This window comes from Vitis vinifera, chromosome 5 (assembly GCF_030704535.1).
Source record: "Vitis vinifera cultivar Pinot Noir 40024 chromosome 5, ASM3070453v1".
NCBI lineage: Eukaryota > Viridiplantae > Streptophyta > Magnoliopsida > Vitales > Vitaceae > Vitis > Vitis vinifera.
The window spans coordinates 4,155,024-4,175,755 of NC_081809.1; the positions used below are offsets into that span (position 1 = coordinate 4,155,024).

Consider the following 20,732-nt stretch of genomic DNA (forward strand, 5'->3'; position numbering starts at 1 on the left):
AACCATTTTCCCTGCAAACAAAATTTATGTACATCATTTTCCCATCCATCCCCATTAATTTGTCCATTCCAGAATTTTGATTTCACATTGGGGACACTGTAGAAAAGTACAGCAGCAAGAAAGGGATAGGTGGCACTGTGGCAAAACCACACATGAGACACTGTTACATTTCACCCTTGTGGAGAAATCTAATCTCAACTCCAACTGCCTTTTACAGCAGATTTCCACCTATTTTCATCCATGCAGAGTGTTGTTTGGAATAAAAACAATCCTCAAGTACAGTGCACTAGATTCTGAGTTACAATTGGCAAACTGATAATTACCATGCATATAATCATCTAGTCAAGCCATTACAGTGCCTTCAAATTAGGCATGTGAATGGTTTCCACATAATAACAGAACATTGTGATCCCCACTTCCCTGCTATTTTCTAATTAAGAGTTGAATATAAGGACATGGCCAGACTTTTGGATCCATTTGAGGTGTAAATCACAAAAATCTAATACCTCAAGAGTTCTCACTTCATGGCTCACTGGCAGCTTCTCAGCACGAGGAAAATACAGAGTTGGAACAAGGAGTAAGCAAAGGACAAACATGTTTATAACAAAAATGAAGGCTTAGTTTTGTCAGTTTCTGTGAAACCATGCTAACAAATAACAGAAAAAATAATGAGCATAGATGATACAAAAAGACAAATAAAAACAATCCTGTTGAAGTTTACAGTAGATACTCTTCTAATGGAAATGTAAATTAACATGTTAACGGCCTAGCATACCTTGCAACTCCTTCTACAGGCACCCGGAAGGTCTGAAGATCCTAGCATGTATTCTGGGTTCTTGGTGCATTCCCCAAGGGCAGCCCATCTCTCACAACTGTCATTCTCATCAGTACAGTTCCCACCGGGTTTTAAGATCTTGTCAAAGGAGTCCACATGTATCCACTTTGTCGCTGACCATTTCTCACCTTCAATCACAGGGCACCCTCCATGGAGACTCATGGGATCAGGAATGGCAGTTGGGTGAAGGCTGAAGAAAAGAAGAGCATCCCCTTTTCGTGGTTTTACTGGATGTTTTCCAAGGTGTAATCGAAGATAACAAAAAACATGTCAATTCACTGCAAATACAACAGTAGGACTCTTAAAAGCATATTTATGATTTGTTCCACTGGCTCACCTGCAATTCCTTTTCTTGCACACTCGGATAAATCATCATTTGTTGGAAGTGGTTTACGGCGTGAAGGTTCCTGTTGACAATTTTTAAATTCCAAAAATATATCATGAGGTAGAATCACAGGAAGTAGCCTCGTCAGTAATCATATAACTCATTGAATCAGGCATTTATAGAAGCAGAAACATCACATCTTTTTTCTCCATTCATGTTCCACTCTGGCAGATTTAAGCCAACTTTTTCCAGAAGTCTCACCAAAAGTTCATGCCAATTAAACATTTTAAACCCCTCAATGTAATAATTTTCTGGTTGAGTGTTCACCCAGATTATCATTTTTCTGTTGTTCCAGAATCCACATTTAATGATTCAATAGGATGTAAAATTTAGGTGGTTATTCACCCAAGATAAAACAAGATACTCCAGATCTATAAACGTGTTTGTTATTTATATAAAACAGGTTCAGGAGAATGATGAGGGGATTCAGGATAAGGAAACCAGACAAAATTTCTGGTCTTTATGGACACCAAGAATCCCAAGGTAGGTTAGATAGGAAATGCTTCTGAAACAGTGTAATTGTTCTAATAAAAATGGACAAGGAGAATACTTGAACTAACCTCTGCCATGGGAAAAACAGTTTCACCACCTTTGACCACATCAGAAAGATACATGAGTACAGTTGCTATGCGATGTCCACCACGAGCAATATTAACCTTGTCAACAAAATAATCGTAGTGTGCGTCATATTTCTGTCCAGGCTCATATCTCAACACTTGCATGTCTTCCCCATTATCTGAAGATCAAGAAACAAAATACACCATCATTCTAATGAAGAACATAAGCCACAGCACAAAATTGCCAAATTTATGCATATGGTTTCATATAATTCCACTTCTGTTAGGTGCCATCTTCTAAAAAGCCAGCACGTGAATCACAAAGAGATGGGTTAAGCACCAATGCTGCTGAAAGGAAAATTGAATGAATGAGTATTAAGCTTATGGTGCACCTTTTGGAAGAAATGTCCACGCTGCAATCTTGTCCTCTATTCCCGCAACAATAGGATCCTACAAAAAGAAGGGGTCCATAAAGCAAGCTGCGGAATATCAAGCAATCATATTTTTTCTTAAGAGTAATTAACTAATTGTTTTTTATATTTCCAATTTCTTTTTCCAAAAATAACAAGAATCTTAAGGTATATCTAAATTTTTACTCGTCTGCTATTGTCATTAACAATCCATCATGCATAATCAAAGAGAATATTTTTTATTATAAATGAGGTCAAGAGTAACATGAGCAGAGAAATAAATTCAATTATTCAAAATAGCAAAACGATACAATCATTTTACCATATTCAATAAAAACAAATGCAGAGTTAGGCAACTCAGCCCCACATTAGTTTTTCAAGGAAAGCCTATGCAAGGTGTTTGTGTTACCAAAAGAGTGCATGGTGTGTTGTCTTTTGTGAGGAGTTTGTTGAGTAGTAGACTTATGAAGGTTGGTAGTATAAACATCCCAAATACCCAAAAATTAATTTAGTTCAATGACCTTGGCCTTATGTATTCCATGATTATGGTGGTGACCCAGAACATTTTGAAAGTCATTGGTTAAAAAACCACATTACAATCAATGTGATTCTGGAGTTTCTGCTTTGATAATCTCTAATTCTCTATGGCTCCTTATCATCGAGGTAATCCATGAAAAAAATTATTTCATGTTAAATACAGTAAGCATCTAAGGATGACACAAAACTAAAAATATGCATTCCTGAATAACATGTATAACAGTTTTATGACATAGTGCTCAAACGTCTGGGCAAACAAGATTGTCCTTTTTGTAGGCTAGGAGCTAGCCCAATGTTTATGTCAAATATCACATGTCATATAAGCTATTCCACTAAATTCATTACTAATTATAAATTTCTGAGCCGTGAAGAGTAAAAAGATCTTACAAACTAGTACAAGATAACAAGAATGGAAAAAAAAAAGGCCACTAATTCTTTTTTTGATAAGCAAAGAAAACAATATATTAAAAAATGTCAAAAAGAAGGGAGTGCAAAGTTCTCAGGACTTATACAAGAGCACCATGGAGCAAAAAACAAAATGAGGGGAAAGCAAAAAACAGTCCCACCCCTTACAACTTAACAAATCTTCAAAATATGTCAAAGACATGACCACATCCTTCCAACCCCCTTTGGATTTAAGCTTTAGATAGTAAGCTCTACATCATCAAAAGCCCTCCGATTTCTCTTTTTTCAAATAGTCCAAAGCAAATACAAAGGAGCAGCTTTCCATGTTTTCTTTTGTTTCTTCCCAACAAACAGCCACACTAACTTAAAAGAGTTGATTTCACCAAAGAACTCGGTACCCATGCAATTCCAAATAAGGAGAAAACTAACTGCCATAGAATTCTTGCCTTAGAATAGGAAGGAGGATTCACTAAATAGATTCTTTCTCACCTTTGCACATAAAACACCTATTTACCAAAACTCCAACCTCTTCTCATTAATTTGTCCATAGTTAAAATACCCTTCTAGACTCCTTTCCATACAAAGAAGCTCACCCTTATTGGAACCCAAGGATTCTAAATAACATTCTTTGAAAAAGACTTTGCTCCCCCCATGCTCTAAACAAGGGTAGTTGACTAAAAAGTTGCCACTCATAGAGGCCACCCACATCATCCTATTCAGCATCCCTCCTTAAAGAATTTCCTTGCAATCTTAGAAGGAATGTTTCATGCCATCCAATTCCTAATCATAGAGATGCCTTTAGAAGCGTAGGTTCTAATGCCCCTCCTCAATGGCTTGCTCTTAAACATTCGCTACCTATGCATTCTTAGAGGTAGCTATAACATACAACAACGAGAAGGAAATGACTAAGGAAGGATCCCCATACCATATGTCATTCCAAAATTTTACTCTCCTTCTATCACCAATGCTAAAACAAATTTTGCTTTTGAAGTCTCCCCACCTTTAAGGGGAGACTTAGGTGAGTTTAACCTAACCCAACTTGGTTTTAGGCGGGTCTAGGCAGCCCCTTTTGTAATTTGGGTTAACTAAACGAAATTGAATTCGGGTTGGGCTTGAGTTAGGATGTTTAGCAATGCAAACCCAAATTGAGTATTTAATAATAATAAAGCTATATAATATTTATAATTTATATTATTTTATATAATAATATTCAGTTTATGTTCTTTCAAATTATTTTAAAAGAAAAAATGTCAAATTTAATTATTTTATTTTTCAAAAAGATAAATAATTTTTTTTTATAATCTCAAAATGATGTGTTATTTATTATTTAAACTTTGGTATAAATGTACAAAATATAAAGTTAAAAAGATTATTATAGGTGCATTTAACTCAACTCAACCCAAATTTAACTCATATAGTCCGAACAATTTGTCTAACCTTATCAAATTGAGCCAAATTCGAATTTCGAAAAATGAGGATAAGCGGCACTTAGGTTGAGCATATTGGATTAGAGGCCGGGTGGGGTTAGGGCTCAGGTGGAATGTCTTTTAATTTGAGTCGGGCTTGGGTTGGTGCAAACCCAACCTAACCCACCTGACTTGCAGACCTACCCATCATTTCCTTATAACCTTCCATAGCCCTATCCCACCCTATAACCCTTCCTCCAAAGAGCATTAAACCCCTCTCTTCTTTTCCAAACTTCCCTATAATAACCTGCTTCCAAAGAAATTTTGTTTTTTGATACAAACCTCCAATACCACTTACAAGAGAGCTGTGTTCAAGCCCAAAAGGTCATAAATACCTAATCCCCTTTTCATTTTTTGCATACAAACATTTGATCAACTCACTAAGTGAGGCTTTTTTTCAAGAGTTCCCCCTCCTCATAAAAAAAATAAATAAATAAAATAAAATCCTTTGTATATTTTTTAGCCTCCCACTCATCGTTCTTAGAATGACCACACGAACATGAAACAAATGGGAAGGCTAGATAAGGTAGCTTTTTAATTGGTGTCAATAGTTCGCTCTTTTTCAAATATTGTCACTTTCAAATTACAAGTCTTCCTTGAAATCTCTCTTCCACCACATCCCATGCTCCTGAAAGAAGACTCAAATATGTGGATGGGAGCCTCCCAACTTTGCACCCTAATACAACCACCAATTCCTTCACATTAGTAACACCCCCAATTGGAATCAGTTCACTTATTTCCAAATTGATTCTTAGCCTAGAAATTGCCTCAAACCGCATTAGAATCCAACTGAGGTAGATTATCTAGTCTTTGCATGTCTCACAACAAATTAGGGTGTCATTAGCAAACAAAAAGTAGGACACTGCCACCTCCTTGCCACCTTTAACCCGCACCTTAAAGCCTAAAATGAAACCCCCTTCCCTCCTTCTCCTTATTAGACAACTTAAGGCCTTCATTGTCATGACAAATAAAAAAGAAGAAAGTAGGTCCCCTTGCCTCAACCTCCTAAAACTTAGAAAGAAGCCAACAAGAGTACCATTAACAAGGACTAATTACCTAGGTGTGGAGATACACCCATTAATCCACCCAATCTTGTTCACAACTTCAAGAAGGAAACCCCAATTTACATAATCATAGGCCTTCTTAATGTCGAGCTTACATAAAATTCCATTAGTGCCACTCTTCAATCTTGAATCAACAACCTCATTTGCAACAAGGGTAACATCCAAGATTTGCCTCCCATCAACCAAAACATTTTGTGAGTTTGAGATCACTCTACCCACCACTTTCTTAAATATATTAGCTAACACCATTGCTAGCAATTTGTACAAGCTCCCCACCAAACTAATTGGACTAAAATCCTTATAATCTTCTGCTCCACCTTTTTTAAGGATCAAGACAAAAAATATAGTTTTGATACTTCTCTCAAAAAAGCCTTGCTCATGGAATTCTCCAAAGAACCTATCACCTCACTCTTCACAAAGTCCCAACACAGCTACTAAAAATTCATAGTAAACCCTTCTAGTCTCAAGGCTTTATCCCCTATTCAAAGTTGAGAAAACAAAAAAAATTTCTCCTCTAAAAAAGGCAACTCCAAACTCCTACCTTCCTCCATTCTCAAAGAGGGAAAAGGACATCCAATTAATAAATTACCAAGGCAGTGACTTCATATTTAGTAAATGATGGTGCTAATTACATGATGATAAGTTGTAAACACCCACAAAGAGATTTTGGCGCCTCATGATTATTTTGATGTGTCAAAAGGTTACATTTGCACCAGGCCAAATCCAGGAACTTTTCCCCCTGTGAGGTGAAGTAAACAACTAAAATAATACTCGAGGCTATTATTTAATGTACAAAATTTTGGGGTTACCATCCCATCAATTTTTATATTAATCTCACATTCTCACTTTCTTTACTTAGATGACATGGTGATTTTTTTATTTTATTTTTATAAAAATAAAAATACGAATATTTTCGTAATCTAATCATCACCAGCTGCCTAAACAAAGTGGTAACACAGATGGTAAAAAAGGAGGAATAACTAGCATTTTCCGAATTTTAATTGCCTCCATATGCCACTTTGAGGCATCCTATGATTAGCAATCTTCATGCCAACGAGGATCTTTGGCCTTGACAGAATAGATACTTCATTTCAAAGATGTAAACAATATTGATATATTATACTCTTGCAACATTGTTTTGCAGTATCAATGGCTTGGTCATTATGATCACAAGATGTAGTTGAAAGAACTGTAAATTTGTAGGGTTACCTGTTCTCAAGACAGGATTGCCTGCCTTTACAAGGCTAAAGCAGGCATGCTAAACTGCTCATAGAAAGAGAGACCAATAAAAGAGGAACCAGAATCATCTGCTCATCACCTTTCCAGATGAAGACAAGACTATCATCGATAATGAATAATCCCATGTGGTAACTGGTCCCTCTGCAGGAATAAGGGCTACCCTCTTGATAGCAGTGAGCTGTTTGGGCATCTAATAGTTAAGGATATAAGATGTCCTAGGTTCAGAAGGTATCAAAGGATCCATGGCTTTTATGGATGCTCCTTTTGTGATCTGGCTCCCAACCTTAGTGCTATTAAGACCTGATTATAGTGCCAAGGTAGTGAAGTGATGAATGGTAATTGGATACAGCACTATCACAACCACCACCTGCATGACATAAAATAATATTTCAACAATCCACGTGTCTAAGCAAGCAAGAACACATGAAAGCCCATACAAAGGTGGGTGCCCCCTTTTTTCTCATTCTGGTTCATGGGTGCTTCCAGTAACCCTACCTACTCTCCTGAATTCTTCTCTGAATTTCTGCCCCACCTTCAACAATTATGATTCTTAAACTTAAAACTTCCAAGCTACATCAATCGAAATCTGATATCAACGAAGAAGGGATTATGGACCAGGGCTGGAGGTCCTTCTTTAGTGATGTTATCTCAAACATTTCAAGCCTAGGACCTGGACACCTTTAAGTTTAGAAAATTTTATGTTTGTTTTACTTATTTCCTATCCTACACCAAGTCTCAAGTAGAAACAACAAAACTATTTGATGTGTTCCTTAAATCCTAAATAATTGTAAGCACCAGTATGCACAAAAGATATTAAGCTAGGGCCTAGCCTTAATATAACAAGGAAGATTGGCAATATGACTTAAAATGGCATTTTTTTTTTTAAAATGCCCTCCAAGGATTAGTAAATTACATTAATTGAGCATACTCACAATAGGAATAATAGTAGGAAGAGCTTGAAATTCAATGAAAGAATTTATTCAGTTAGAAAAGTTAATTCAGTTAACAAATTCAGGAAGATCAATGCCAATCTAATGGGAAAACAAGAAACATAAAAAATGAATATAGAAACAGCAAGAAGTTGATCAAGAACAGCGAAGAACCAACCTTCCCCTTTCCGATAAACATCCCGGAGCTAGTCCTAACTTCGCTGAGCCTGCTCTTCCCTGACACATTATCTGCGACAGCAGATCTCTTCAGCTCTGATTTGGCCTGTTACAACCCAACCAAAAGTCAACAAACATCTGACCTCTCTTTGGTCGCTGATAAAATGTGATAGAAGAAAAGAAATTAAAATTTCAAATATTCTTTCAATAGACTCAATTGCAGTGAATTATTTATGATCAAAGTTCCACTTTTTTGTTTTCCTTATTTTCTCAGCCACGGATATAAACATATTTCCAAAAATTTAGGGATTAAATTCATGAAATTTTCGATTCAACTCACAAGAGATATCAAATGATCGCATTCTTCTTCCGAAAGAAAACCCTCGTACACGAAAGCTCTGCAAAACAATCGGATTCAACACATGATAAACCAATAAAAAAAAAACTAAAAAAGAAATAAAGAAAACCGACCTCGGTTTCCAAGAAATCTGCCTGACTTTAGCGGCAGAGACGTTGGAGCCAGCTGCATCCGCATACGAGCTCGAAAACTCGAGTATGGTCGATGAGATCCAAAGCAAAAGGAGGAACTGCAGAGAAGACACCATAATGTTGAACCTTCGATTGGATCCCGAGAAAAAATTTTCCGGGAAATGTTCGTTTACCAATTTGAATAGTTATTCGTTTTTTGGCTTTAGGGTGTTTGAATCTGTAAACGTGGCTGGAATTCTGATGAAGTCTAGATCGAAACGACGTCCATCGCTGCGTTTTGTTTAATTTATAGGCTACTGGCCTCCTTTCAGCTGGACCCACTCTCCTGTCCTGTCATCATGTTTATCGGGTACAAATGTATTAAAGAAATGGAAATGCAAATACAAATACAAATTCAGTATAAAATCTCTCTCTCTCTCTCTCTCTCTCCTTAAGAACATCTATTTCCTTTCTCCCTTTTGGAAACTATATTCTATAGTCCTTAATTTACTTCTCTGTAACAATGAAATAGCCTTCAATTTCTGAGTTGCAGTTCTGACCCTCTCTACATTGACAAGCCTCATCATCATAGGAAGACAACTTTCCTTCAACAATGGAGAAGTATATTCTAACAATGCTTATCACTAAAAGGCCAATACTACGAGTAATCACACCTCTAATTGTGAATAAATTTGTGGCTAATAGTTTAAAAAATGCCGTTAAAAGTTTCATGATAGTATTATTTGAGATTCGGTTTTAAGAAAATTTTATCAAGTCAAAGAGTCAAATGAAGATCAAGAAGATATCATGAAGATATAGTGAATTGAAAAGCCTTAGGATCGTATCTTTGTAAGGTTGAATGATACACTATGACTTAATTGCATTAGACAATACTCGTGATGAAGGGTTATATATAAAAACCAGAAACTTTTGACTTCAATTTTGGAGTTAAATACTTTTAGTTGAATTATTATCTTTACAAACGTTTTTTTTTAGAAAAATCACATATTAAGTGTTTCTTATAACGTGTTTGACAGTAATTTTAGAAGGTGTTTTTAACATTTCTAACATTCTCAAATTTGTATTTTTCAGGTATTAGAAAGACTAAAAACATTTCCTAGAATTACTACTAAACCCCCTTAAAAAAGTAACCATGCAATATTCTACATCATTTAAGGGAAGAAATTCTTGACATCATATGTATAGTGAGTTGCTCTTGATCACGTAACTACATTTTAAAGTCGGAAGAATTTGTTATTATAAAATAGTAATCGAGCCCTGCAATCATGTGGAACACAACAAGGATGTTGTATTTGTGTGGAAAAATGGGGTTAAATGTCATATCCCACATCTAATAGGAGTTGTTTTTCTTAATGATGCGATGAATTTTAAAGTCGTGAAGGACCTATTGGGCCTAAAACAAACAATATTTATATAGGAGAAAACATGTCATTGCAAGCCATAATTTAACAATAGACACTCTAGATCTCCATTCTGAACTAGGCAAAATCCAAGTTTTGATTCACACATTGATTGAACTTCTTACGAATAAAAGGGTCACATGATCGCAGTGGGCAGTAGGTGTAGAGGAACCATCCACAACTTCATATTTTACAGTCTAATGCAAGAAATAATATTTTCAAAGCCGGCTACCTACCCTTAATAAAAAAATAAAATAAATAAAGCATTCCTTAACAAAGATTTTAGATCTCCAAAAGAATCTCCATATGCCTACTCAGATCGTTCAAGTGCTTTGTTGAGTTGTATTCTTCAGCATCAAGGAGCTCCTCAGAATATGTCCTCTGGAGAATAGGCTTTTGGTATCGCTTTCCAAGGGTGGAAATGTCTTCTCTACCTTTTAGAACCTGCACCACCTGCAGCACATAATGTTTGATCCTGGTCATGGTTATTAACTTCCTTATCATCTATGACTGAAACAAGCATTTATACGTAAGTTCACAGCCAAGAACCAGATGGACTAATTAAATGAAAGCTCAGAACCGATGTTTTGAAAGCTTGGATATCACCCTTGGGTCATATCTAGCTGTGATCTCCAACTGAACACTTCTCTTTCTAATTTTAAATTGGTCTTCTCCAGCTTCTCTCAAAAGAGCAGGTGATTCATCTTTTGGAATTACTCCTAGAATGTATTCACAGAATTTATAATAAAATATGTTTTGATCACAAAGATTTAAATTTCTTGTGCAACCATCAGAGAGTAGGCCTGTAGATTAGTGGTCTAAAGCTTACTATTGTGCTTCTGCAGACTAACATCAAGGTCCAACTATACATATCTTTAGTTAGTATCTATGATGGATACATGCCTGGTTCATTCGAGGTCGTTGAACAGAAGACTGATGAAGGCACAAACTAGAGACTGTAGCCACAATGTTCATCTGTTCTGAGTCGTAAGCGTCGGCAAGCCTTGGATCAACAAGCTCATCAATACTATTGTTAATAAGCAAAGGTTTGGCCTGCAATAAGTTATTTGAAACAGCTTCAATTTCTAATTGTATAACTCAATACACTAGCCAAACAGGGAGAGACAGAAGCAACCTACCCACATCACAAGGCTTTTCTGTGAGCTATCCAGAGCTGGGCGTCCGGTGATGAGCTCTAATAGTAGCACTCCGTAGGCATATACATCTGTCTTTTCATCGACTATGCCATGCAAGAAGTACTCAGGAGGAAGGTAGCTGTTACAATACGAAATAATGTTAAATACCGGAATGGCAGCAAAGAAATCTTCCATAGATATTGAGAACCACAAGAAGTTTTGAGTCTACAAACCCGAAAGTGCCTTCAAATCCTGATACAATATGGTGAGTACACTGCTCAGGTAGCCACTTTGCAAGCCCAAAATCAGAAATCTGGATTGATCTTGAAGTTACATATTGAAATGCAAATTGATTTTAAGTAGTAGTAAGGAGAGTTGAAGACCACAATCCCAAATCACAGAATTGCTGTGAAATGGTGTTTTCAGTACATCATTTCTTGGTTTGAAGGCATACCTGAGGCTCAAAATCCTCTTTAAGCAAAATATTAGAAGCCTTTATGTCTCTGTGGATGATTCTTCTTTGGCCCCCCTCATGAAGATAACCAAGGCCCTCAGCTGTCCCTAAAGCAATCTTGTATCTGATTTCCCATTCTAGCTTCTTCTCCGGGCCTGGAGATAGGGGAAAGAGAGGAAAACTAATTATTTTGTCAGTCGGAGATCTGTAAGAACTAGAATATTACAAGATTGAAATGATGAACAGACTGTATAGGAGGGAAGCTAAGCTCCCATGAGGAGACAAATAAAGAACAAGGTGCATTCCGCCTTCAACACCATAACCAACTAATTTAGCTGTATTGGGATGGTCAATATGGACTATAATCCCGAGCTCGGATAAGAAGTCTACTGTCATCTCTTCTGGGGTTCCTCTGATAATACGCTTGATCGCAACAAACTGCCCATCTTGCAATTGTCCCTTGTAAACTTCAGCATATCCTCCTTCTCCAATTAAATTCTCTTTATTGAAAGACACGAGGATGATTGTCAGAATGGAGATTTGACAGACTTAGGTTCAAATGAATTGCTAAATATTCAAACACTAAATTCAAATTTTGAAAAGATTACACACTATGGCTGAAATTGTCAGTTGCAGTTTCAAGCTCTGATAACGAGAAAGCTTTCCATGAAGGTTTCATTAAGCATAATCCAGCATCTAAAGAGGGATACAGTGCTGGAATCATGCTTCCTCTTGCCCTTCTGCTTTTACTTCTTGAGAGCTTCCGGATGCCTAGGGAAGGTAAGGTTTGCAAGCCCATTGCAGATCCTTTTTTAAATAACTGGGAGAATCTATGCCAGTTAGAAGCAGATCTTGTATTCGAGGGAGTTTCTGAGTCTGAAGTACTGGCCTTGGAAGAAGCTGTTTCAGATTCTACACTTCTTAAGCAGCCCTCAAGAACTCCTCTTGGAGAAGGCCCCTCCTTTCTCTCCTCCATATTTAGAGTTGCTGAGTCTAACATAATAAAATTTAAGCATTGGTACCATCATGGAATACTTCTAGAGCAAATGGAGAAACGAGGATTATACCTTCAGCCGAAATCGAGACAGAGAGACTGGAAAGGTGTTCTCCATCTGCAACAGGATGAACCTTCCCTTCCGCATTTTCTCCCCCAATGTTGCCGGAACCCACACTGCAAATATGCATATTAATAAAGAACAGAGAATGGGACAAAACATGAAACAAACCCCAGAGGGCCAACAAAAGGGTTGAGAAATTAAATATCTCCAGACAACTACAACATATCTAAATCCAGAGAATTAGAGATTACAAACAGACAATTCAACAATCAACCATCCCAAACCAGAAAAGCCAAAAACCAGAATCTGAAAATGACAATATGAGGATATATTTATCTGTTACTCCATAAACTGAATCATACAAAACCCAGTATAGAGAAATAAAGATTCAGCCGACCCCAGAAGTAGAAAAATGATTTGAAAGCAAGAATCCACGAGAGAAGGAAAGAACACTCGAAATCAAACAAACCCACCTGGTATTATTCCAATTTTCATTTCTTTCCCAACATTCCTCAACAATCAAACAATGCATAAGAAAGTATCGCAAACGAAATCCTAAGATATTTGAAATTTTATGCCAGATTAGCATGAAAAAGAGCCAAACCCAGTATCTAAAAAGCTCAGAAGGGAGAATATGAGAAAAGAAATAAATACCAAGGAGAAGCTGAAGGTTCTCGGACATCTTCCATGGATTCTCAGAGACCACCCCAAAAATGAGAGAGAGAGAAAGGGAAAGAGATGGAGAGAGGTGGGCATAGCTTCCGTGTGTATAGAGCATGCAATTTAGCGAAATTGAGCCCGAATTTTTTGCTCAAAAACCGGCTTTTTTCAAAAAAAAAAAAATCTCCTTGAACAAATCTCTGGTTTTCAGTGAAAGCAAAATAAAATTAGAAAATTCTGAGGAATGTCGAGAGCACGAAAACAAGCGCGAGAATCGCCTCCCTCTCATGGGTGATCACCACGTGGACTGAGAAATCCTCTCAAATGCAGAGAGGCAAGCAATGGTCCGAAGGCGGAAAGACGTTGAAATGTGGTGGTGAAACGACACCGTTTTGAACTGCATGTAAATTGTTATTTCATGATTCGATCTCCTACGCCTATCACCCTTAAATTAATTTCCCACCCTCCGTTTTGAAACCCATGTCCTAATGATTCAATATGGTATGTCTGTTCCCCGATAAATTAATTTTCCACCCTCCGATTGACTTCCTGAAGAGACTTGTATGTTCAACCACATATACTGGAAACTGGGTGAGCTGGATCATCAAAAGACACGAGGAGTACAATTACAAAAAGCCATTCTTCAGGTTGAGGAAAAGCCCATCTTGATTTAGGAGATGGGAAACATACGGCTGAGCCCCAAAACTCCATGGCTGGCCTCTCAAGCAAGCTTTGCAGGAAACATGGCAGATTTTAATGGTGCTACACAGGACACCGTCACACAATTTTTCCAATACTGAAGATATATTCCCAAAGACTAGAGAAGGCAAGGTGAGGCGCCTCGAGTTTTCCTGAATATTGATGCAGGGGGAGACCCCCATCTCCTAGACCAATTCAAAGATGCAGAACATAACATTTTGATTTTTTGTCACCCGAATTACAACTTGATATGAAAATTTTAACGAGGGGGGTTCATAGAATAGTGTTGTTACACCTCATCATAGTTTAAATTGTTTAATTTACAGCACAAACTGCATAAGAGACTGCTGGTAATTTCAAAAAAGCCAAGCTGACAGACATATATGGTGCGGTTTCTGCAAACAAATTTCAATGGACGTTGCGAGTGATCAATCCCTCGAATACAGCATAGAGGTCCTTGTTATCTGGGCCAAAAATCTCATCTGCCTTCCTTAGCGTCTCCTGAAATGTGGATATTTTGTTGGATCAAATGTTGACAGGAAGAGAAGTTCATTTGTGACAGGGAGAGAGGAGAATATATACCTCTCTTGTTTGCTTGTGGGAATTTAGTTCCTTGACATTTGCTAGAAATGCACCAAACTGCTCGTAAGACAAACGGCTCCTGAAAACAAAAAGGACCAGTTGGGCAACTCTTGAACGTCCTGGTCTTAAAGGATTGAATTGAACAATTGAGGAAGAACATATATATCATGCTATAATTATTTGGAACAATCAGAAAATTCATAAGTAATTCAGTACCTAAGTACAATATTTAGATTATTTGTCAAGTGTATAAACTTGTAATCACTGACTGCTGAAAAATAGGTGTACAATCTAAAATCCTGCAAACAGTCTGTGATTTCAATAGAAACAGAACTGTAGCCACTAGAACAGACTGCATTCTGAGCTCATAAAATCAGCTTTGACCATGCTTGCTATGTATGATCACTTTCAGGGACACAGTGCACAGAGTTAAGCTTTTCTTTTTTAACTCTTCATTTTTATTTTAATTTTTGGATTTTTAATGACTTTGACATCATTTAGTACCACATGAATGTTCCAAGTTTAGCGTATGTTTACCTGACTTGGCGGAAAAACTCTTTTCCATCAACTCGAGTTCGTCCTGGAACAAAAGAACACAAGGACTAAGAATATAATGTAATAAATATAAATCTAAAGGGAAATGCCACAAAAACAAATAACTATGTTGAAGATCCATAAAAGATGAGGTCATGATGATTCAAAATAGAATGATCACCACTATTACATTAAAATCATAACTGCCCCATACACATCAATTTGTATGAGTTCCTTCATGCAAATCTTTTGTAAAAAAGGCATTTTCATGTCCAAGGGGTGGTTGTCTGGTATCCCATTTCAGTTCTGAACATTAACACATATCAAGTGTGTTTGCTCAATGTGCAGTCTGCTAATTACCACCCAATGCTGAATGTGGTTTCTATGTTGCTTTTGACATCATAAATTGGTTACCCTTTCAATAGCTTTAAATTTTTACTACTACAAATTCAAGATCAAGGAGATTTAACACCATCTTTTCAGTTTTGACAAACACTGCCTAGAGCATAACACTTCAGATTACAAGATTAATAACTCAGCCAAGGGAAAGACATGGATTAAGAACCAAAAAGAGAGGGTACATTCCAGGAATGCAATAGCTGGAGAAACAAGTTAACACTAGCATATAAACATGTCTTGTTGTGCAACTTCTTGACCAAAATTTCTAAATGAAAAGCAGAATAAAAGGTTAAGCATCTTAGCTGTAACACAGGATGATTAGGCTTCGATTTGTAATATGCCATGTTATATCGTTCACAATCATGGGCAGCTGATCAGTTTCACTCCTAGTATTTTATTTTTATTTTTACGATCATGCATGGTTCTATTATTACAAAAGAAAATATTTGAAATTTGGCTTCAGAATTGTAGACTATTTGGTGAAAGGCATAAAGCTTAAAAGATAATTGACTAAAATGATCCTATTGGCATCACCACAATGGAGCCAATGGATTCTTAACTTTCTTAACATAATAAAAAGAAATAGCAATAAATAGGTGATGTCATCAATATCTGATTCCAGTAGAGTTCAGTGCAGGAGCTTAAGCACAGGACTTGGTAGCACCATTTGACAAGGCAGCATGGAGCTACCAGATCCTGGCTTAAAAAAAGATTAGATAGTACAAAATTTTTTGTAAAAGAAAGTTCTAGAGCTAACCAGTTTGTGATCCGGACTCAGAGCTTGACATTGAACTGTGCTGGCTAGTGGGCACTGAAGGCCTATCATCAAACATTCCTCTTGAGGTTGAAAGTGAAATTGAATGTCGCCTTGGGGATACCGATGCGGATAGAGTAGGAGGCGAGCCGGGAGGAGTAAGCCGAGGTGTGTTAGTTTGGGATGCTAAGAGGAAGCCATGTGATATGCCAGCTCTTGAGGCTGCCATAACAATTAACAAGAAATAAGAAAAATAAAAAGAGTCATATTATATACAATTTCAAAGCTTTTCATCATTGATAAAACACCACATGTAGCAAACACATAAATCCATCCATTCAATAAAGAGAACACTTCTGCAAAATGAAGTGGTTGTTATCCAATGAACACAACTTTCAATTTTAGGTTTGCACTTAAAACAACAACAACAACATACCATCCGTCTCCCGATCCTCTGCAAATGAATTTCCAATTTCTGAGTACTGGCTTCGTGTAGAAGAATATCTTGATGTAGCATCGTCTTCTGAAACATAACATAAGGTTTTTTTTTTTTTTTTTCCTTTTGGAATTAATACTTGTAAAAAAGAAGGCATCATCTAAACTCAAACCAGCAGTTACTTTGAATCAGTAAGAGGCCATCACAAAATTATTCAAAAAGGGTAATTCTTCTCAGGCATCTTCTATATTTTCCACTAAAGCACAAGAATTTTCTACCAATGGTAAAGCAGGATGTGTCAGAGCACATATCATGGAAAAATTTTGAAAAAAAAAAAAAAACAAAAAAATCAACCATAAGAATGTTTGATTTTGGAAAATTCAACACATTTCCATGGGAAACTGAAATCAATTTGCAAGTTTGATTTCCCCCCATGCACACTGCTAAACCATTGGTGAACCAGTTTTATGATCCACGGCCAATTAGTGGTAACTGGTAAGAACAATTGGAACAGTAAATGAAGTGGATAGAAACAGTGAAAAAGACCTCCAGTCATTGAAGCAGAAGATAAACTCGATTGGGCTGCCATCTGTTTGGCAACAACCTGCGGAGATGCTCCCTGTGGAAAAACTAGCTTTAGTTATCAAAATACACTCTGTTATCAAATGGCAAGTAGTTTCTACCAAACTGATGCCTCTGATGAAGAAATAAAAATTTTTAGGCATGGGGGATCACACAAAGAAGATAACTCACAGAACTCTCTTCATCCTCTTTAAGTGATAGCATGAGTGTCTTTCTAAAGCTCTCCAACTGAACACACAAACATCCAAAAAAAAAAAAATATCCCTTTCATTGTTAAATGATCTTTCTCAATATATTAAATTGATAAACAAATGGTATCAAATTATGGCATTCAGCTACTAAGGATTCAACATGATAGCACGAAATTGAATACATGTGCACAGAAATTTATGTCTTTTATGCTGTAAATTATCAATCAGAGTCCAAAAACCACAATTTCAAAATCATCGATCAAAGTTGGCCGAACTGAAACTGCAAAAACGGTTTGTTAGATTCAGAATAAATACTAGTAAACTGATTAGATGATATAAAATCAGGAATTCGAGTCCCTGAACATTCCATCAATTTTGGACTGTTTTCTAACTGCTGAACAATTCATTGAATCCAAATTCTTAATATTCAATAAAAAAAAAATTTCCAAGAATAGAGAACTTATAATTATCATGAACTGTAAATACGAAGAAAACAACCTTGGAGACATCACGATTAAGCTTCTTCACAGTATTGGACAACGATGCGTTCTCCTTCAGCAAGTTCTCCTGCAACAGAGAACCGAATCACCGAGTCAAGCAAACGAGTCAGCAAAACCCCACACATTTCAGGAAAAAAATCCAGACCTTCTCCTGTTCGGCGAGGAAGAGCTTGTCGGCGGCGTCGGAGAGAGCATGGTCGAGAGACTCGATCTGATCGTGGAGGTCGGCGACGAGGGCGTCCTTGTCGGCGAGTTTGGAGCGTAGAGCGGAAGCCTCAGATTCGAGGGCGGAGACACGTGCGGAGAGCGCAATGGAGGTGATTTTGCGAGCCACATCGAGCTGTTCGAATGGATCGGAGGGCAGAACTTCGAGCACTTCCTCGGGTAGGTCGAAGCTCGGAGTACCTGGTTCTTTTGCAAACATTTTTTTCCCTTTTTTTTTCTAATGGTAATTACCTTTTCCCCTCGTTTGGCCCCGTTTAATATTGTTAATTTATTATATTTCTTTTTTTATTTAGTGGGTGAGGATAGGGTGGGATAGGGCCCATGTGGCCATGTGTGGGTGTGTCAAAAATATGCGGCTCCTAATGGCGTAGTAAGGTTTGTGGACGGATAGAGGCTGTGAGAGTGAGTGAAAGGAGACAGAGAAAATCTGGGCCTTCCCAAAGGCTTCTTGAAATGGGCTTCAATTTAAAGAGTTGGGCCGGGTTGGTGTAGTTGAGCCCAACAGGCTTGGCTATTAAAGGACAAAAATTTGAAATACATAATTAAAAAGGAAGGGGAATAATTCTTCCATTTTCACCACCATTAATTCATTCACTGCCATGTAAAACCTTCCAGACTTTGACTTTTTTGTCTGATAGTTGTTGATATGGTTTATTTGATTGATATAATTAATGTAATCCAAATATTAATTAAGTCAATGAAATTGACCATATGGGTAACCCCGAAGCAGAGGTTTTTGATGAAATTTCAAATTATTGAAGATATATTTAAGCAAAATATCAGAGGAGGCAGTAAATTAACCCATAATTTAAAATAATATTACTTTCAAAAAATTTTAGGAGATTTAATTGTTAGGTTATGTTTGATTTCCAGAAAGTACTAAAGAAAAAAAATATATTAAGGAAAATTATTTTCTTCTGTTCGATTGTATAGTGAAAAATAAAAAAGAAAATAAAATATAATTAAAATTAGTTAAAAGCTAATATATTTTCAAATTATTTAATCATTATATTGAACTTATTAATCTTAAAATTATTTTCTATTTTTTCCCTTTTGTTTGGTTATTGGGAAGCATTAAGGAAAAAAATGCTAAAAGAAATATTTTTTTTTCATGTTTGCTTTCATCATGGAAAATAAGGAAGAAAATTAAATGTAATTAAAATTAATTGAAAGTTTTTATATTTTTAAATTATTTTATTTTTAGATAGAAGAGGAAAAAATAAGTGAAATAAATTTTAAATAGCAAATAAATTTTTTATTTATTGATTTTAAATCTATTTATTATATTTCTTCACTTTTTTCCTTTTATATTTTTCCTCTCTATTTTATTTCTCACACATTTTCTCTCAAATTTTCCGAGAACTAATCATAACCTTCTATTTTTCCTCTATTTTTTTCTTTGTATTTTCTTCAATTTTAATGTTATGTTTGGTTCCTATAAATTTTGAGAGAAAATGCAAGTGAAAGAAAATAGAAAAAAAAAAAGTAAAATGAAATAAAAAATAAATGTAAAATCAATCTTTTTTTTATATTATTTCAAATTCATTTCACTTATTTTAATTCATGAATATTAAGATAAAATAATTTGAAAATGTATATTTTTTAATTAATTTTAATATATATATATATATATATATAGTATTTTTCATAGTATAATCAAATATAAAAATTCATTTTTCTCAACATTTTTTTAATTTTATTATTATTTTCAAAACAAGACATAACCTAAAAGATTACAAGGTATAAATTTTAAGTTCTTACTCAAGAATTTAAGATAACTTTTTAATACATATAAAAAAATATCACAAGTTAGGTGGTGTTCGTGTATAACTTAAGTGTCTTATGTTTATATTGAATCTCATTTATTAGTACTAGTTATGTGGTCTCATATATCAAGTCTTGTTCAATTGTACCATGATCCTATTATTTTATATTTCAGTTTTGACTTCATTTTTTTTTTTAATCTTGGTTTTATTATTATTATTATTATGGAAAATACTCAGGTGATATTTATCAAAGCTCAAATCTAGACCTTTGAATATATATAATGAGATGTAAGTTATTAAATTAAGGTCCAAACAAATAAAATTAAAGTACAAAGCTATGAATAAACGAAACTATAATGCAAATCATGAGACTTGCGTGATATTTAGTGATTGATAGTAATTTTTCGATATCTACCAAAAAAACAAAAGCATCAATTCATCGTTGTATAGTAGAGGTGACAATTTGTGTTGATAGATCATGTTTATGTCGCATCAAAGTCTAGGTATTCTACTACATAACTCAACCTAAACCCGACACGAACAATAACCGTGCCAGAAACATAAACCCAAATATTAAACCTGTCATGTAACCCATTTAATAATCAAATTCTCTTATTTAATAATCAAGTTAAGTCTTACACAAGTTTATATGATTAATGTTTTAATCAAACATGTTTATAACTTAATCGACTTATTTATTTAAAATGAGTCAAATATGGACTAAATAATTTAAAAATATGATGGAGATAATAGTGAGACTATTAGATAAGTCAATTTGGGTTAAATTTGTATTATACAGATTGACCCAAAAATCACCTATTTATTAAATGATTTATGTAAATTGATACGAATTTGATCTAAAT

At 35.6% G+C, this 20,732-nt stretch overlaps 3 protein-coding genes across 6 annotated transcripts; all 3 read right to left on the minus strand.

Annotated features, from left to right (window-relative positions):
- Window positions 1-578: 578 nt before the first annotated feature.
- LOC100245913 (probable prolyl 4-hydroxylase 4) lies at window positions 579-9,029 on the minus strand. Its single transcript, XM_003631932.4, has 7 exons — window positions 8,476-9,029; window positions 8,345-8,402; window positions 8,006-8,110; window positions 2,170-2,227; window positions 1,781-1,956; window positions 1,173-1,242; window positions 579-1,062 (listed from the first exon to the last, which is right to left on the minus strand). Exons 1-7 carry the CDS (start codon window positions 8,607-8,609, stop codon window positions 767-769), a joined length of 897 nt encoding a protein of 298 aa, XP_003631980.1. The 5' UTR covers window positions 8,610-9,029; the 3' UTR covers window positions 579-766.
- A 931-nt stretch (window positions 9,030-9,960) lies between these two features.
- On the minus strand, window positions 9,961-13,992 carry LOC100257889 (receptor-like cytosolic serine/threonine-protein kinase RBK2). Of its 3 annotated transcripts, none has more exons than XM_010651519.3 (9): window positions 13,196-13,992; window positions 12,551-12,654; window positions 12,096-12,470; window positions 11,732-11,983; window positions 11,484-11,638; window positions 11,263-11,342; window positions 11,033-11,168; window positions 10,797-10,946; window positions 9,961-10,346 (listed from the first exon to the last, which is right to left on the minus strand). In XM_010651519.3, the coding sequence occupies exons 1-9, from the start codon at window positions 13,228-13,230 to the stop codon at window positions 10,176-10,178; spliced, it is 1,458 nt and encodes a 485-aa protein (XP_010649821.1). In that variant the 5' UTR covers window positions 13,231-13,992; the 3' UTR covers window positions 9,961-10,175. The 3 variants fall into 3 exon arrangements, with proteins under 3 accessions (XP_010649821.1, XP_010649820.1, XP_010649822.1); XM_010651518.3 differs by having other exon boundaries at window positions 12,096-12,476; window positions 13,196-13,810; XM_010651520.3 differs by lacking the exons at window positions 11,732-11,983; window positions 12,096-12,470 and having other exon boundaries at window positions 13,196-13,807.
- A 110-nt stretch (window positions 13,993-14,102) lies between these two features.
- On the minus strand, window positions 14,103-18,363 carry LOC100252741 (uncharacterized protein At4g15545). 2 transcript variants are annotated; one of them, XM_019220055.2, is made up of 9 exons: window positions 18,024-18,363; window positions 17,877-17,945; window positions 17,359-17,415; window positions 17,152-17,224; window positions 16,606-16,689; window positions 16,173-16,391; window positions 15,020-15,062; window positions 14,483-14,561; window positions 14,103-14,401 (listed from the first exon to the last, which is right to left on the minus strand). In XM_019220055.2, exons 1-9 carry the CDS (start codon window positions 18,300-18,302, stop codon window positions 14,309-14,311), a joined length of 996 nt encoding a protein of 331 aa, XP_019075600.1. In that variant the 5' UTR covers window positions 18,303-18,363; the 3' UTR covers window positions 14,103-14,308. The 2 variants fall into 2 exon arrangements, with proteins under 2 accessions (XP_019075600.1, XP_002278619.2); XM_002278583.5 differs by having other exon boundaries at window positions 16,606-16,692.
- Window positions 18,364-20,732: the final 2,369 nt, after the last annotated feature.

What these genes read in the sequence shown, in the direction of transcription:
- LOC100257889 (XM_010651518.3), bottom strand. Translation starts at nt 13,230, where the DNA reads ATGGAAGATGTCCGAGAACCTTCAGCTTCTCCTTG. An exon ending in AACTGACAATTTCAGCCATA is followed by an intron (nt 11,984 to 12,095) that starts GTGTGTAATCTT and finishes CTTTCAATAAAG; the next exon opens with AGAATTTAATTGGAGAAGGA. An exon ending in AACGACCTCGAATGAACCAG is followed by an intron (nt 10,347 to 10,796) that starts GCATGTATCCAT and finishes TATGTGCTGCAG; the next exon opens with GTGGTGCAGGTTCTAAAAGG.
- LOC100252741 (XM_002278583.5), bottom strand. Translation starts at nt 18,302, where the DNA reads ATGTTTGCAAAAGAACCAGGTACTCCGAGCTTCGACCTACCCGAGGAA. An exon ending in TCCTCGCCGAACAGGAGAAG is followed by an intron (nt 17,946 to 18,023) that starts GTCTGGATTTTT and finishes TCTCTGTTGCAG; the next exon opens with GAGAACTTGCTGAAGGAGAA. An exon ending in GAGTTTTTCCGCCAAGTCAG is followed by an intron (nt 14,562 to 15,019) that starts GTAAACATACGC and finishes TTTTGTTTTCAG; the next exon opens with GAGCCGTTTGTCTTACGAGC.
- LOC100245913 (XM_003631932.4), bottom strand. Translation starts at nt 8,609, where the DNA reads ATGGTGTCTTCTCTGCAGTTCCTCCTTTTGCTTTGGATCTCATCGACC. An exon ending in CAGATTTCTTGGAAACCGAG is followed by an intron (nt 8,403 to 8,475) that starts GTCGGTTTTCTT and finishes ATTGTTTTGCAG; the next exon opens with AGCTTTCGTGTACGAGGGTT. An exon ending in GTGGACATTTCTTCCAAAAG is followed by an intron (nt 1,957 to 2,169) that starts GTGCACCATAAG and finishes CTTGATCTTCAG; the next exon opens with ATAATGGGGAAGACATGCAA.